This window comes from Pteropus vampyrus, unplaced genomic scaffold (assembly GCF_000151845.1).
Source record: "Pteropus vampyrus isolate Shadow unplaced genomic scaffold, Pvam_2.0 Scaffold221, whole genome shotgun sequence".
NCBI lineage: Eukaryota > Metazoa > Chordata > Mammalia > Chiroptera > Pteropodidae > Pteropus > Pteropus vampyrus.
In genome coordinates, this window is record NW_011889002.1 from 2,133,082 (window position 1) to 2,150,774 (window position 17,693).

The following is a 17,693-nucleotide window of genomic DNA, read 5'->3' on the forward strand; positions in this document are numbered from 1 at the left end:
CTGTTTCTCTTTCAGTTATATTATTTTTTGCTTCACATATTTGCTAAAACTTTGTCTTCTTTATGAGTTGATCCTTCTATCATGAAAAGCTCCCTTTTGCCCTGTTCTGAATTCCACTTTGTCTGCTAATACAGTCACTCTGGCTTTTCTCTTTTTTTCAGTTAGAATGTGCATGGTACATCTCTTTCTATCCCTTTGATTTTAACTTATCGATATATTTTATCTAAAGTAGGTGTCTTTTAAATAACCTATAGTTTAGTCTTGCTTTTTAAAAAAATCCAGTCTGAGAATCTCTGACTTTTAATTGGAGTGTTTAGACCATTTCAAAGAATAATTGTATGTATTTCAAATATAATTGACAAAGAATAAACGGTATGTTTTTCAAGTGTACAATTTGAGGAGTTTTGACATGCATATACCTGTGAAACCATTACCACAATTAGGCATCGATTTAATTTTTTAGGAAACTGCCAATCAACTTTCCAAAGTGTTTGTACCATTTTACATTCTCACCAGCAGTGTATGAGAGCTCCATTTGCTCCCCTGTCTTGTCAATAGTTGGCATGTCTTGTCCTTTTAATTTTAGTGATTCTATTTGGTGTATTTATGTTTACTTATTGTTCATTCATGTCTTCTTTTGTGAAGTTTCTTTTCAAAATTTTTGCTCAGTTGAAAGAAATTTAATTGTCTTCTTATCTTGATACATACCCTTGGCTAATGTCTGTGAAGTAAATACTTTCTTCCTGTTTGTGTCTTTTTGTTTTCTTAACGGTCTCCTTAGAAGAATAAAAGCTTTTAATTTTGATGAAGTCCAAATTACTTTTTCTTTTAGAAATGTGGGTTTGTTTGTTTTTTTTTTTTTGCATTCTAAGAAACCTTTGTCTACCTAAGATCACAAAGATTTTCTCTTGTTTTCTTCTAGAAGTATTAGAGTGTTAAGTTTTACATTTAGGTTTATAATCCATTTGACTTAATTTTTGTGTAGGCAGTCAGTATTCATTTTTTTTTTTCCATGGAGAGATCTAGTTGTTGCAGCATTACTTTTTCAAAAGACTTTCCATTCCCCATTGAAGTGCCTTGACACTTTCGTTGAAAATCAATTAATGTTTATAGATATGGGCAAGTATTACATGGTATATTCAAATACTATATCTATAAATCTTAGTAAGATAGTTGAAAGAGTGGGCCAAGCATTAAAAATAATTTATGTAATTATGAATCTCTTATTTTCATGAAATATAGCTGTCTTTTAATTATTTCTTTATGTCTATTCCAGAATAAATGGAACAATTTTCTTTGATTCTAAAACCACATGAATGGTAGCATCCATATTATAGCAGAAATCATCCTATCCATCACTTAAATGTACAGGCTTTCTTATTCTAGATATTTGGGTTTGGTAACATTCACAGAGTCCAGAATTTTCTTCAAATGCTCACACACTTTTTAAGTGACCCAAAATGAAAAAATAAACAACTCAATTTTTCTAAAACAATCTACATTTATAGTATCGATAAATGACTTTCTATACTAGGAGTGCTAAAATAGGCCTATATTTAATTCTGTGATAAAGAGAGGAAATATGGAAAAGAAAACCCAGTGGCTATAAAAACACAGATCTAAAAAATTTAATGATTTAAAATAGCCTCTATATACAAGATGCCAAAGAGAATAATACATATTGAACATTTTGGTCTTGAAAACATGAAATGTCACCACTTAGCTTAGAACAAGTCTGTCATCGCCTAAGAAATACACACTTACAATGAAATCTACAAGGACGCACTTTTAAATATCTTCAAGTGTTTTTGTTTTTTAGCAAGCCCCTTTCTCCCCACACATTTACTTGTCATATAACAATACAGATTTTAATCATCTTTTGGAAGAGCAGAGTTTTATTGTAGTTTTGAGAATGACGATAGAGGTTGTTTTGGAAAGCACCCTCTATGATAAGTTTCACTGATGTTTTATCATACTAAGATCACACATTCTTCTCTTTAAATCCTTTCCTGTTCCAATGATTTGGTTGTTTAAAATAAACAAGCTAATTCAGTCAAAGTATATATTGCAAATAAAAATGTTTCAAATAGGCAGAATGAAACCATTAAATAAGCACTGGACTGAAAGACCACAGATAACATGCTTCTTGACTTGGTAATATGTGAATACATTTTTTCACCATGTAGGAAGTATTTTATTTGTTCTATGATGAATCTGATGGCTTGTGGTATGTCTGTGCTGTGCCAACATCAAGAGGGGAGTGGTGACAGACTGTGGAATGGATGCTGTGATGAGCAGTAAGATGATAGTGAGCTTAATATACAGGGTTGTTGGCCAGACAGAGTTGTAAAGATTAGATGGGATCTGTACAGCTACTCTAAGTGTCAGGTTTGCCTATGCATGTTTTAAGGAGGGTGCAAGATCAAGCAATAACTTCTCATGGAGTAGGATGTGGCCTGTTGGCTCTAAAGTTCAGGTGACCAAGGAATTGGCCAGTTTCTCTCAGGTAATGGGGACAGTAGCTTCTAAGTGAATACTGAGAGTCAGAAATGCTTCTACTTACTGACAGATGGAATCATGCTTCTTTTTATGGATTATAGTCTGATGTGTCTTTATGAATTCCTGCTGCAAATAATATGGTTTTAGCAAATCTAAAAACATCATTTGGAAAACCTCATGGCAAATCATTCAAAAATACACAACATCAAATAGCCCCAGGGAAACACATGCTCTCCTTTTATTGTGATGTCCTCTCAGTGTTGAAACAACCTAGTCCTGACTGGGGCAATGACTTCTAAAAACATGTGTCTCTCCTCTCTCTAGCACCTAAAATATCAGTGTGTGGATTAACGTACACTCTCTGAAACCTTTTCTTAAAGAGGGCTTTTTCAATCAGAAGTGAGACATTTTGCCATAATGTACCCAAGATAGTGGAAGTGGTTTCAAAACAAGGACAAGTCATATCATGCCTTGTTATTTGGGAGGTGAACACTTGCAAATATACTAGGCTTCCCAGACTTGGAAGTGACAGGCTCAGAATAAATTGCTAGTATATGTAGAGCAATATTACAACTGTCGGGTATGTTGTCTAAAAAAAAAAAAAAATGCAGCATTAGGAAGTGCTTACTAAGGTGCTTCTTAATTCATGATTTTTAATGGAATGTATCAGACAAACATCTACAAACAAACATGAACACACAAGCGCACACACTCACGTGGACAAGTTTCTGTACATTTTGTCTTAGATGCTTATGTGTGTACATAAGAACCACACAGAGAAAAAAAAAAATCCCCCTCTAGCTCCCTGAACTTCTGAATGTTGTCTAACTCATAAAGTGTTAAAATATTTCATTTTCATATAAAATATCTACAAAAATAGATAGTATTTACAAAAACCAGACAGTATTTCCAGTTTTCTTTAGTAATCCACTTAGTCCCCCTTTCTTCCTTTTCTTCTCAGAACGTTGCCATCTCCAGCAAAGAGCGCTTGAACAGCTGTGCGTTCCTGGACAGATCTGTCACTTGGTGGACCATTTCTTGTAGGGCGGTAGTGCTGGGGTAATGGAGGGCGGCCGTCTTGGTCGCCATAACTATAGTCTTGAGCTGTTCACAGAGCTGGTTGCTGGAGTTCATCACTTTGTTGCGAATGTCCTGAGCAGCAACCTGCCTTGTCAGCGTGTCTCCAATGAACACCAGTTTGTGTGCGCTTAGAATGACAAACTTGCTGTGCGCCACGAAGATCCGCGGGGGCTGGGCTGAACTGACGCAGCTGAAGAGAGCGTCAATGGCGTTGAGAAGGGAAATGTAATGGGTCTCACACTGGTCGTAGTAGAAGCAAAGCAACTGCCTATCCTGAGCACCCACGCTGCTGCTTGTGGTCGGGAGGCTCTGAGAGGGCTTCCACTTTGAGATGTCGTTCTCCACGGGCTTTGTAATTTCTTGTTCCAACAGCTGGAACTGACTTAACTGCAAGGAAGAAACAAAGCAGGTTTCATTAAGGGTAAGGCAGTGTGCTGTAATGGAAATTAACAAAGGTTTGGAGTTAAAAGACAGGAATTTTAATCAGTAGTAAGTGTCAGGTGCATAGTAGATGTGAGGCCTTGGTCAAGTTGCCTTGTTTTCCTAAACTGTAAAATGTCGAGATTGAGAAACATGATGTCTAAGGAACCCTCCAGCTGACTTTCTATCACTGGAAGATTGGGCTCCTCCTCTGCCCTTGGACTGGAAGGCAGGACAGGGTTTAAACTCAGCTCTGTTACCTACACCTTTATGAAAGTTAAATGAGTTAATATTTACAAAGTACTTGGAATGGTGTTTGGTATATTGTTGGCTCTGTGTAAATGTTTATTAAATGTTGAGTGGTAGCAAGAGAAAACCAAATGTAGGGATCTCTTTGTCAAGTAAATCACTGACAGTTTGCTCCTTCTGGAAGAAAACTTTGACTCTGTCCCTTCAAGACCCTTAGATAAATGACAGTCCATGACCCTTTTCTATTTATCTTACTCTTTCTGTCCAGATTTATAAATGTTATTATCCAGCACTACGGGGAAGACTAACACATATACATATATGTGTGCTATGGAAAAGAACATCTCTAAGGAAATCTGAATGCTAATTGTGCATCATAACAGCTCCACAGAGTTGTTGAAAGAAAAGGACATTTTACAGTCAGAATCAATGATTGTTGGCTTGCTTTCTTCTCTCCTCACTGCCCCCAGCTGGTGTATTATTAAATTGCAATGTTAATAACTTTCAGCTATTCTACCAAGTCTCTGGAGAGACTCTTTTGCAGGTCAGGACTATCTGTGACCTGAGTTTAGGACTCAGTTAATCTTCCATCCTGAGGTAGGGCTGAGTTAGAGGAGGGATAACCTCACTCAGCTTCTTCCTCAAGAAATACACAGAATCTGCTTTCTTCTTAGGAATTACTATGGTTTTAACAAGTTACCTAAAGCCCTGTAGTCTCGCTTGGCCAAATGCCAAACATAATAAGAGACAGGGTATTGCTTCAAGATATTTAGCTTATTATGCTTTTGTAAATATGTTCATAAATATATCATCTCATTAGATAAGAGGGTGAAGGATTTTTTCATTTTTCAGAGAACTGAAGTTCAGGGAGGTCAAGTGGCTTGCCTCAGGCTACAAGGTTGGTTTGAAAGTAAGGATTAGAACTCTGGTTTCCTGAGTGCAGTGTGCCATTTCATGTCTCTGCATGCTGTTATATTTCACCTAAAAAAAAGACTTATAAATCTCAATTCATGCCTCTTCATTTTTATGCCCTCGTACTGGTGATATTCATCATTATCTGCTCCACTCAAGCCCCACTTTTAAATGAATCCACTCTGCCCAAAGCCCTTAGTAAATAGACTTGCATATGTTTCAGATCCTGTCCTCTCACCCTTAGGTCGAATCAAAAACAGCCAAGCCATAGGCTTATGTTATTGGGCATAGATAAATAGGTAGCTAAATAGGTAGATAAGTAGGTGGGCAGGTAGATAGATAGATAGGCAGACAGACAGACAAAAAGACATCAGACAGACAGATAGATAAATAGATAGATGATAGATGATGATAGATAGGTAGATAAATAAATGATTGATAGACAGATGATAGATAGATAGATGATAGATAGATAGATAGATAGATAGATAGATAGATAGATAGATAGATAGATAGAGACGGCCCAATCAGACTCTTTTAAAGAAATCTGATGAACCATAAAGGAGTTGACAATCAGCTGAGCAAGCTGAAGTGAAAAGCCATCTATAAACAGGGCTTTGAATTGCCATTTATGGGTTCTGTAAAGTTATAGGGGAGCCAATGAATAGATAAGTAGAAGAAGCTACCAGAAAATAGGGGAGAAGGAAGGAGATTTAGAGAGAATCAAAAGACATACAAGGAGAAAGAATTTACAGTCCTAGTTCTCATTAGACTTGGCTAGATCTTCATTTTCTGTTCTTGAATTTCCCTCCTGTGGCCTCACTAAATAATCTGTTCGCTTGGGCTAGCTTGAATGGGTCTTGCTCCTTGAGATCAACAACCTGAACTCAAACAGTCCTAATGTGTTAGATGTACAGGCTTAGCCTGGAAAAATTGCTGTTTGGATGCAATCCAGGTATACCAGCTGGATTACTAAAACCATAAACCTTCTCTTTGTTCTTACACCCTATTATATGCCTTGGAGCTTATTTATACCAAAGTGTGCTGGAAAGATCAAAATCATGATCTTTTGAAGTTATACCTTTCTTATTAAGCAGGAAATCTTTCAATACCAAGTGGTTTTTGTTCTGACTGAACTTACCTGATGATGTTCCAGCTGCATCTTGTTCTGTTTGATGATATTTTCTTTTTCCAACAGCTCTTTCTGTTGCCTCTCAAACTCCTCTTTACCCTATTATTTTTCAACATAAAGAAAACATTACATCACCACTATGATTCACTTATGCTAACAATTTCATTGACAAATATATAAATAGTCTTTCATTTTCCACTGCCTTGGCAATTTTCCTGCATGCCCAATTAGGCTCTGTGAATCTCAGACAGGGGTGACGTGCTTCTCGGCCAGACTTCCAGAGTCACTATGTAGGTTGGGGCTGCAAACTAAAACCTTCTTCCATGGTGGGTGTCACACTCTCTGCTCCCCTTTGCCATTTTCGGAGAGCTATCCATGATCCCCTTCAAACCTCCTTAACCAGTAATATTTCTCATGGTTCTTTTCTAATATGTGAACCCATAAACCTCCTAATGTAGGTAAGTCTAAATATGGTCCACACTGCATTTCTAGTTTCTTCGAATCATCTACAATTCTACAATATATTACTATTTCCCAATATGCAGAGTTGGACAACCAGTCAGGTGACTGTTTTATGCCTCCATTGACTCTCTCCCCTACCTTTCCTTAGTACTAAGTGTGGCTCAATGCTCTCTTCTCCAGTCTCTTGCACTCAAGAAAATTGTAGTTAAATAGTCTTCAGGATAATATGTGGCTCAGTCAAATAAAAAAAATGGTAGAATAAGGTAGTAAGCCAAATTCTAAATAACGAAACTTGGTAGAATGCTTTATCCCCTAGAGTGAAAGGGCAAGCTGTCAGGATCCTAGTCTAACTTGGTGAAATTTCCACTTGTAGGAGGCACACTGTGACTGCCCAATTTCCCATACGCAGGTTAAGTTCTAGGCTAATTGGCAAACACCCAGTGGTCTTCAAGGTAAGTCAGAAGTGGGGTTAAGTATTCCATAAGTAATTATAGACACGCACACACACACACACACAGAGCTTATGGGACCTTAGAAATTCTCTAGTACAGAGGCTTTCAAACTTTTTTTTCTTAACAGTGAAACTCCCCCCTCTTTTTTTTTCAAATAAAATATCATGTGGAACTCTATTATAAAATGCAAACAGAAGTTGAGCTGGTATGATTACCCAAGGGCCCACTATTCTTTTTCGGGAGTCTCTTACTGCTTGTTGGAGACATATCAATGGGATCTAATACAACCCTGTGCTTCATTCATTTTGCAAATGAAGAAATTAAGGCCCAAGGAGGTTACATAAGTTAGTCACATAATTAGTGTCAGAGAAAGATCCTGTGCCAAGGACTCTGGTCTCTCAGGCCAGTGTTCTTTCTCCTGTACATTGCTTCTAATTAGTGAACCACTTGGATTAACATTAATCCTATTCTCTCTTCTGGCAGTGCAGCCTACCAGCCTTACAGGCCTAAGTTCTGGGCTCTCTGAATGTAAGTGCTTTATGAGTCTGGTTGCTTTACCTGGAGGTGGACATAGTCATAGTCATCCATCCAGCTCTTTTCAGAGCCATCACTGCTGCTACAGTCAGGGGGCTGGTCCTTGCCTAGGCTTGAGGGCAATGGCTTGTTGTGGGTCTGGGCCTTGTGGTCCCCAGGATGCAGCAATTGCATCTGGGATCCAGCGTGTGGGTACTCAGTGGAGTTCATGATGCTCTCAGGCCCGTTCTTCACATGCGAGCTGCCGGGGCCTGGTCTGAAGAGGGCCTCTGCATTGGTGTTGATGGTTGTGGTGAGCTGTTTCACATCATCGGGCACTGTCTTTGCCACCATCACAAACCGATCAAGATCATCACACTTGTTTTGGGGCTTATTGACTGCCAGGATATTCAGGGACCAGCTGCACTCATTTAAATCATGGCTGGTTTGGCTCAGAATCTGGTGGGAGTCTTCCACTCTTTGGAGCTCCCGTTTCATTTTGTTGTAGAGGATGACTTCCGAGAGGCAGGAAGCATTTGCTACGGCGCCCTTGGCAAAATGGAGGTAATCCCTCAGGAACAGCTCCACCTTGTCTACCGCGGTGCGTATCTCATTGATGTGTCGTTCCATGTATCCGTAACACCGCCAGTCTGTGGCGACCAGTGCCATTAGGCTGGAGACGCCCATCTCCAGAGTCTGCTGGAGCCGATGAAGTCTCTCGATGGCTGTGTCTGGATCCAGTAAGAGTCTTTTGTCCTGAGATGGGGAGGCTGACAGTGAAGAATCCTTTGAGGTGGTGGAAGACGTGGACATGTTACTCCTGGTGCTGCCGGTACTGGAGAAAGACAATCGGTTGATCCCATCTACCACATCCTGAGAGCCTTTAGCATCTGCTGGGTTGTGCAGAGGGACGTCGTAAACACCGTTTCTCTCTGCAGGATTTGCTTTCTCACTGGTTTCTGCTGGCGGTTCCAGAAACTGAACCCCTCGAGGGATATCATATGCGTCATTCTGAGTGCCCACTGATGGTCCCAGCTGTGGGGATGGGTGGTTCAGGGAAATGTTTTGATGTCTTCGTGTTGCCAGTTCAGCAGCTCCTGGAGCATCACAGTTATATTTCATTTGAAGGTCCTTCCCCACAGGCTTGGTGCTAGTCGGGGGGATGTCATACACAGCCTCAGGCCTGATGTCCGGCCTTCCGGCTTGTCTCATTGGAGGGGGGAAATCATACTCTTTTTCCCTGAGCCCGGCTTCATCTCGGCAAGCAGAGGGTGGAATGGCATATACCTGAAAAGTAAGTACAAACCAAAGCTAGTGAACATGCAGAAACAACAGCCCATTATAATGAAGGCCTGGATTCTCAGTCCTGTTTGCTGGCACCTCTGTCACTTCTACCCACGAATGGGAAGTATTTCCAAGGTGCTGCTTTGTTCCCACTTCCCTCGTCCTTAACAAGTGCACTATTTCCCTGGCTTCAGTGCTGCCTGTTATGTGTACCCTCGTGGGTGAGCTATTCTCTCTGGGTCCCAGCCCTACATTTCTGACCACCTCCCGGGTATCTTTCCTCAGTGGATCCAGACTGGGAGGCAGGTAATGCATTAATGCACTGGACTAAGTGTCAGATGACCCGAGGTCTCTCCCTGGATCTACCAGCTATGTGATGGTCAATAAGTCACTTTAATGTTCTGAGATACGCTTCTCTTACCTGTAAAACAAGGATACCTGTACTTCCTGTCTAGGCCTCCCCTGAGGGTAACAGACTACATTAAGTGCATTAACTCATGTACATGGACTAAGTAAGCTGTAACACCCTATATACATGAGATATATTAGTTGCTTGCCAAACTGAATGTTTTACCTTCTTATTGGTTTTCCTTATCGACTACCCCATTTTTTTAGTGGGGACCCCTACATATGGAATCCCTAGAGTTATCTTTAATTATTGCCTTTCTTTTTTCCCTCTTACTTTCCCTCCAATTTCTTTACTCCTTCACAAAGACTAGTTTTTCCCTTTTGGTTTGCCTTTCTTGTTTTATCTCAATTAACACACACACACACACACACACACACACACACACACACACACCTTTTTTGCTGCTATGTAGGAGCTCACTTACCCCTTTGGTAGGAGGGATGTCATAGACCCCTTGAGGATTTATCTCTCCCACTGGAACTGAAAACACAGGGCCTTTCACTGATGATGGAGGGATGTCATACACCTGAAGAGAAAGACCTGAGTTACTCGGAATAGAAATGTCTTATACTTGTCATTTTTTATATTACTAAGTTTTTAATTGCAAATTTATTTATCAACTTATGTATATCCTCTTTAAAAGCATTCTATGTAATACAGGGTTGATGAAACTTTTCTTTTTAAATTTCATATTCTTTGACTTAAATTGAATATAAAAATGATCTTAAGTGAAATATCTACACTGTCTGTACTTTAAACTTTAGTTGAAAATTACATACTTCCTGAATGATACGCAACATATCTTTGTCAGATAAAAACCTAGGATTTCCTGATAAAGCAAATCCAGAAAACAATTTAAATAATGTTGGCTAAAATGGCTCCTAGATAGACAACCTAAATCAAGCTTCTTATGAAATATACATAATTTGTAATTCTCCTTTCCTCTGTAGCCCCTAAGGTGTGCCACCCTGAAGTGCTCCTCTTCCCTGGTGACTACAGTCCTGGTACATACCCCTTGAGTGGTATGGGAAGGAGGGATATCGTAGATGTCCTTTTGATATCTGGATGGGTACTCGTACACATAGCCGTGGCCTGTCCTTACTGGGGTTATCACCTGTGGGCAAGAAGACACAGAGGGGTAAAATTCCAAGCCTGAGTCCTAGCCTCCTCATCAGAAACTCCTCCCTCATCTCTCCCCTATAAAAAGAAAGAAAGAAAGAAAAACCCAAAGAAATAGGGACGAGAGAAAAGGAAGGAGACAAGGGGACACCAGGTCGGTAACCTTTTAAATCCCTCTTGAATCCCAACGAAGAACAAGTCCTTGAAATATCTCTATCCCCCTTCCTCATGGTAACAAAATTATCTCAAAGTTGGTCAGATAAATGTACTTTAAGAGAGAATGACTTTTAAATTATGAATGTCCTATATCATCTCTTTGGAGCATCAAAAGCACAGCATAATGAAAAAAATTTTTTTAAGGTTCTGGAACTATTTGTAAAGTGAATAATGCAAATAGAGTTCAGCTACTTAAAATTCCTCTCATACCGTCTCCAGGACGCCTCTTCATCTGACATTATTATGATTGTAACGAAAATTCCATAGGTCACTAGGGTATTTTTATGAAGCTAATGCTCACACAGTGCTGTCCTTAGAAGCCCCCAGGAGCTTTCACTCTAACTTAGAAAACAAATAAAATACTGAGTCAGGTAACCTCCAGGAACAGAGTTCAGGTCTCTAATCATATTCCCCTTTCCGCCAGGGAAACAAACACCTCAGACAGCATCCACATCCAAAGGATATCAGAAGTCAAATACACCCATCACGACTCTGATATCTGGAACGAATGTCAATGAAAGAAATCACACCCAACAGGCTCATGTTTTCATATCTATGTACTTCATGTGTCCTAAGCTTGGGTAGAGAAATTGGACTAAAACTCATTTTGAAATATATTTAATCCTCCAAGTGTTTCTAAATTACCAGAGTCTTGTTTCTGCCTAACCTCTGGCTCCCAACGACTAACAACACCCACCTCAGTTTTGCCCAGGACGTTTCTGAGAACAGATCTTGCAAATTAGGAAGAGTCGGTTGTTCTCTAACAGGCTGTCATCTTTTATCCTTTCTCTAATGTGAAAACTCTGGCGTAGGGCTCCCTACAGAACTATGTGAAAAATGCTCCTGTCTGTCTTATGCTGAAATGAGTGGACCTCAGCCAAACGCACCACTGCGCTTCTCCCTGGGGGCAGGGGGAGCTCTTTAATGCCCAAGTTCAATTTGGTTTTAAATCCCTGCTGCTTGTGGCTGATTCTTGCAATGAAGGCAAAAGAGATTAGTATGCAGTCACCATCCCATCAAATCTCTCCACTGCCTCCAGTTTAAGAAAAGAATCTATTGCTTTAAGGTTTGTTGGCACAGAGCACACAAAATTATTTTATCGAGGGGCCACTGTACCATGCACGACAAACTTTCTTTTTTAAAGCCTTCGCTCAAGAAAAACATACTGTGTTTCTAATGCCCTTATATAATATTTTCCTCACTATTGTCTAGGGGAGAAATGAAGTACCTTCTCTTAGTCTATCTCATCAGCTCCTCTATTTATAACTCTATTTTGGCTTTATAATAGAACCTGCTCACAACGCAGCTTTTGTTCATTCTAAAAGTTTCTAAGAGTAGATTTTATCCAAGGTTGCCAAGTTAGCAATAATGTTAATGGAAAACTAAGGCTGGTTATGCTGAAGGCCAAATGAATGGCTTTATCTTTAGTATAGAAAGGGAGGGGGGTTGGGTGGTGTTGGTATCTGAAAATAAACCTTGGTGAAATGTAAACATATAGCATGACCTCAGGAAGGCAGGGTCACGGACAAGGCGTTTTCCTGGCCTTTGTGGATCTTCCTTGGCAGAGAGCATTAATGCTTCCCGGTATTTAACATCTCACTTCCTGACAAATGTCACAGAACCCCAACTTGCTCTCTCTTTCTCATTTAGAGGATGCCTGTGGTCATCTGGTTTTTAGAAACTTCGCATTCCAAACCAGTCATTTTCCTTGTTTATGCATTAAAAGAAACAGATGGTGAAAACCACAGGGGGAAAAAGCCAACAAACTACAACCTCCCCCGATTCCAGCATTCCCAATGTTACCATCTAATTCACATTGGTCCACAAATGGCATTTAAATGGGACCAGCGTTTTGCATCTGGTCAGACACATCCAGAGCACACAGCAATCCACTTTGCAATGCCTGAAAGAACACAGAGCTGGAAATCGACTTTTGGACACTCTCCACTATCCATTGCTTGGGTCACTTTTATGCCAATTGTGTGTTCTCTCCTCTGAGGAAAGTGCTGACTGTTCTGTACCTTACAGAGTATCCAGTTTTGTGGTTCATCGGGCCTTTTCTTCCTGCTTGACATAGTACACAAAAAACCTTTCTACTATCCCAGAATTACTGAACCTCAGCCTGCGAAGAACACCACGGTCTAGCTGAGGGGACATAAATTTTGGAAGAATTCTCCTGGGCGATTGCTCGGCAAGGCATTGATGGAATTGCTACACAAAGGGCATTTTAAAACTCATTTTCTCAATGAAACCAAGTCAGATTTCTCATTTCCTTTTTCCCTCCCTCAGTTCGTTTGTTGTTCTTTTCTGCATTCCTTTCATTCTGTGTATTTATTTATAGTTACAAGGCCTCAGCCTTAGGAATGACCAAACTGACCTCTTAGTTCATTAGTGTTGCCACAAAGGGGGCCAAATTGCAGGATTCCTGGGGCTCTATGACCTACCGACTGCTACTGCAACTGCTTTTCTGATTACCCTGGAAGAAGATCTGCACTTTCCAAATGTTGGTTTTCTGTCCCAATGAGGACTCTGACTTTAGATGTTAGTACCATTCTTGTCAGTCAATGGAGGAGTCTGAAGGCTGACACTTTGAGAAGAGCTATAGAGCAGAGAAGAAGGGCTGACCGTAGACATTTAGAACAAGAGTCTATTTAATAAATCTTCAAGGCTGGGCTTTGGCAGGGTAGGATCAGAAGTCCAGAGACTGGGTTATGTTAGCTCTCTAATTAATCGGCTTGCATAAAAACAGGCAAACAGACGGCCTGCCCCGCCCCACACTTTGATGTATTTGATTTACACCATTTTGAGCCTCAGATCATGGGCAGCATGAGCTGTTTTTAGAGACACTTTAAATACTTTCACGTCTCATAATTTTGAGAGCCATGCATGCTAAAATTTTAAAGAAGAGTCTGTGTTTGGGGTAGCAGCCAGGGCTAGGAAACCCTGAAAAACAACCCGTGTGGGAGTCAGCGAGCTGGAAGAGAGGCCCCCGGGGGGTCTGTCATTCATGTTGTCTCCACTTTTGGTTTGACTGGGCTTGCCCCTGGCGCAGAGCAAGGGCCTGCTGCTTACACGCCTGTGAGGCTGAGCAGGTAGGGTGAAGGGAGAAGCAAGCTGGGGTTCTTTGTAGGGTAGACAGAACTCACACCCTACTGACAGGAGGCAGCCATTTGTCAGCTCCGTCCAACTGCCATCCTGAGAAAACATACCCTGTGTTGCCAGATCTTTCAAAGTTTCAGGAGAAGCCAAAAATCTGGATTGTTATATAAAATCTGATTTTTAAAATTGGCTCAAATATTTCAACAACATCTTGGCCAAACTAAACATGTCTCTGGCCCCCAAGATGCCGGTCTTTGCCTTCATGTGTGTATGTCTGCTCTCTTCCTTCAGGACCTTGAAAGCTACTGAGGGCAGGCCCCATGAGCTCTTCACCAATACCATGCCATGGCAAGACCGAACTACCCTGTTTTTTAATATATGACCTACCTTCATACCTCTGCACCTTTAAGCATGCTGTGTCTTTGTCTAAGATGCTCTTCTTTCTTCCCTCATATTGAAATTTTATTTGATTTTCAAGGCCAAGCCAAACCGCTTCTCTCCCATGAAGCATTTCCCAGACAGATAGAATATCTCCCTTGTGGGCATTCCCTGAGCATATTATCTATACATCTCTAATTGTACTTATCACTTGTGGTTTGACTGTTTCAGTACATCTCATCACTTAGCATTGTTGAGACAGAGACCATTTCTTCTTCATTTGTATATAGACAGCGGGGCCTAGCATAGTGCCTTGAATATAGTAAGTCTTAGATAAATGTATTGATTGAATATATTAACAAAACTAAAGAAAAACTGAAGGCTTTTCTTAAGCAAGATAATGTGGAACCAGAGATGATACTAAACAAGATCTGCCTGTGTAGGATAAGGTTGGTTTCTAAGTAAGTTAGCTCTAGGTTGAGCGGGACCTATGGGATGGGGGCAGAACTGTGTCTTATCAGCCATGCATGGTAGCATTGAGCAAGGAGGGAGCCAAAAAGCCAAGTGACTGTTAGATAAAGCTGAGAAATCAGAACCCATGGAAGAATTATCACCTGCACCACTATTTGGTGCAAACCACTATTGGAAGCTACGTAGGGCTGCTAGATGATTTCCTTTTCCTCAATCTAGAGGCTTCGTGTGACACGAACATCTGTGTTCTTCTCAGCCAGAAGCCAGAAACATATGGGGGAGTTTTGCAAAAAGAAATCAAAACAAACTCTACTTTTTACCTTAACATCAAGAGGAAAATACAATAGAAAGGAACTAAAGAAGTCATGCTTCTTTAGTTCTGAAAAAATGTGATAGGCCCATGTCATGGGAAGCTGTATACCAGAGGCTATGGCCACATTGGGTCTTTAGCTAATTGAAAGGATTGGGTCTGATGAGCGGAGTGGTTGAGAATATTAGCAGTACTCAGGCAGAGCTGGATCTAAATCCTAGCTCTACCATGTACTCGCTGTGACAACATGACCAAGGTATTTGTCCATACTAAGCCTGTTTCCTCATAAGTAAAATGGCAAAAATAATACTTATAGGATATTACGAGCACTAAATAAGATCAAGTACATAAAGTACTCAGCATAGTAAACCCTTAAGCCTTAGCTATTTTTATTATAATTGTTATCTAAGTTTGCTTATTTTACTTTTGTACTCAAATTGTGGACTACGTAATTTGGATCAACCATCCCACAGAAGACAGCTTAAGAAAATGAGGAAAAGATATTAAAAAATCTTTTTAATGTCACTGAAGTGTTAAAAGACAGAAAAGAATTACCAGGTCAAAATTGGGAAGCGAAGAAGGAATTCATAAACAGAAGCCCAAATTTTGAGGTTGCTTTTTCCCAGGGGCATTCGCTGATCTGAAATTAGTGTCTAAGAGCCTACAGTGTGTTTTTTTATAGTTTTTTTGAGTGAAGAGGAACATTGGACTCTAGGTAGTGGCTCACCAAGGTAGGGACCCTGATAACCATGCCGCACTTCAGGTTGGGATTCTAAGGACTATGTGCAAAAGTAAAGATTAAATGGAAGTGAACCCACCTTGCACAGGCTGAGGCTAGGTTTTAAGTCATCGGGGTAGGAAAGAACATCTCAACGTCTGAAATTAGAATTATGTGTGCCCATGAGGCTGGCAGAAGGAAATAAAATTCTCTCTGGAAGTACAGAACACCTTTTTAGGATTTCTTTAAATGATTTGTATAAATATTTAAGAACTACAATGTCTAACACACAATCAAAGATAACCAGGAATGCAGGAGACGAGACAACAGAAACAAGACAAACAATGATGTTTTCTTCCTAAAATGATGAGGTCATTGTTTGTGTCTTAGAGATCACAGATCTCGAAGCTGTTTGCTTCAAAATGTTTCATGATTAAACCATGAGAGAAAACAAATGTTAATCATTCTTTAAGTCAGAAAGAATTAATCTTCACAGATGCATAAAATGTTTCTAGTGAGATCTACGAGGCAGTGGGAATTTCAAATCAAAGCAGTAAATGACAAGAGACTTTGGCCCTTAATAACCATCAGTAGATTTACTTGGGTTACTGTTTTACTCTGGTCATATCAGTGTTGCAATTGTCACAGTTATCACCATAACAGCCCAAAACACTCCAGTGGAAAACCCCAGGAGAAAACATGCTTTATAAGGCTTAGAGATAAAGATATTTATTCAAGAAAAAGACGGTGAGATCCCAAACCCAGGACATTTTATTGAATTTCTTTTCAGAAAAGGTGTTTTAAGTTGAAGATCACAAGCTGAGTTTGTCAAGAGGATCTCACCAAGAAGTAGGGCACATACCCATCTGGTGTGTCTAGAAGCAAAATACTTTCTTGAAAGACAACTTCTGCTCACATGGTATCACTTGTACCATGGTCTCAGCAAGTCCACTTTGGGGCTGCTTTCCTTGGGCATCCACTTCCCCTCCTTAAAGTGGAGCTGGTGGGGGTCTGGGACTGGGGACATCACAGCAGCGGATGCCTTGAGATTAGGAGAACTTCAGCTTCTTGACTGCATGTTGCCAGTTTAAGGCAGCACTGAGGGAAGCGGGGAGGGAGCAGGCTATGCCTTTCATGAAGGTAGATCTTCCTTAGCCCCTAAGAATTCTGCAAAAGGCGATTAATAGGGTCTCAGTTTCCACCCTGGTCTGCTGTGCTTTTTTCTGATGCCAGCCCTACCGCCCACATACTTATCACAACTTCTCATCTCTCTCCTCCAACACTCGTTCCTGTTTTGACTCCTTCCCACCTTCCATGCTACCAGCAACCCCAAGGAAGAACAAGTACAGTAAAAAGGATGCAAAAATATTCTATTGTTTGACAGAAAGAATTGGGTGTTGTGGATGAGAACCTGGGATGGAATGGGGAGCATCACAGGTAATTTCAGCAGCATGGTCCTATTTTAGAGTTGTTATTATTATTATTATTATTATTATTATTATTATTATTATTGTTATTATTCATAGTTCTATGTATGATGTACATATGTATAAAAAATTACAAAATCATGAAAACATAATTTTTATAATTCTAACAAAATTAAAAAAAACAGTAAGACATCTAACTTGGAAGTGTAAGGAGGAGTGTTTTGTAACTGTTCTAGTTTCCGTGTCCCATGATTTAATACTCTGTGTCTAAGTCTCTATAATCCACAGCAAGATTAAGAATGACCTGAAGTACACAGTCCTATGCTTCTGGTATCTAGATAATGCCTTGAGAACTGACCAGTGGAGTTTACCCATGACTCTAGCAGAACAAGAATGTGTGTAACCAGCTCCTGGCGTTCTACCCCAAGGCCTAGTCAAGAACTAGGCAAGTACACAAAAAACCTTTCTACTATCCCAGAATTACTGAACCTCAGCCTGCGAAGAACACCACGGTCTAGCTGAGGGGACATAAATTTTGGAAGA

General features: G+C 40.2%; 1 protein-coding gene across 1 annotated transcript in view; it reads right to left on the minus strand.

Moving 5' to 3' along the window:
* Positions 1-1,610: 1,610 nt before the first annotated feature.
* Positions 1,611-17,693, minus strand: part of NEDD9 (neural precursor cell expressed, developmentally down-regulated 9) — a 46,105-nt gene continuing 30,022 nt past the window's right edge. The window contains exons 3-7 of the mRNA XM_011373240.2: positions 10,425-10,526; positions 9,837-9,938; positions 7,765-9,006; positions 6,302-6,391; positions 1,611-3,966 (exon numbers count right to left, since the gene is read on the minus strand). Of these exons, the coding sequence (XP_011371542.1) occupies positions 3,457-3,966; positions 6,302-6,391; positions 7,765-9,006; positions 9,837-9,938; positions 10,425-10,526 (2,046 nt within the window). The 3' untranslated portion in view covers positions 1,611-3,456. The remainder of the gene's footprint in view (positions 3,967-6,301; positions 6,392-7,764; positions 9,007-9,836; positions 9,939-10,424; positions 10,527-17,693) is intronic.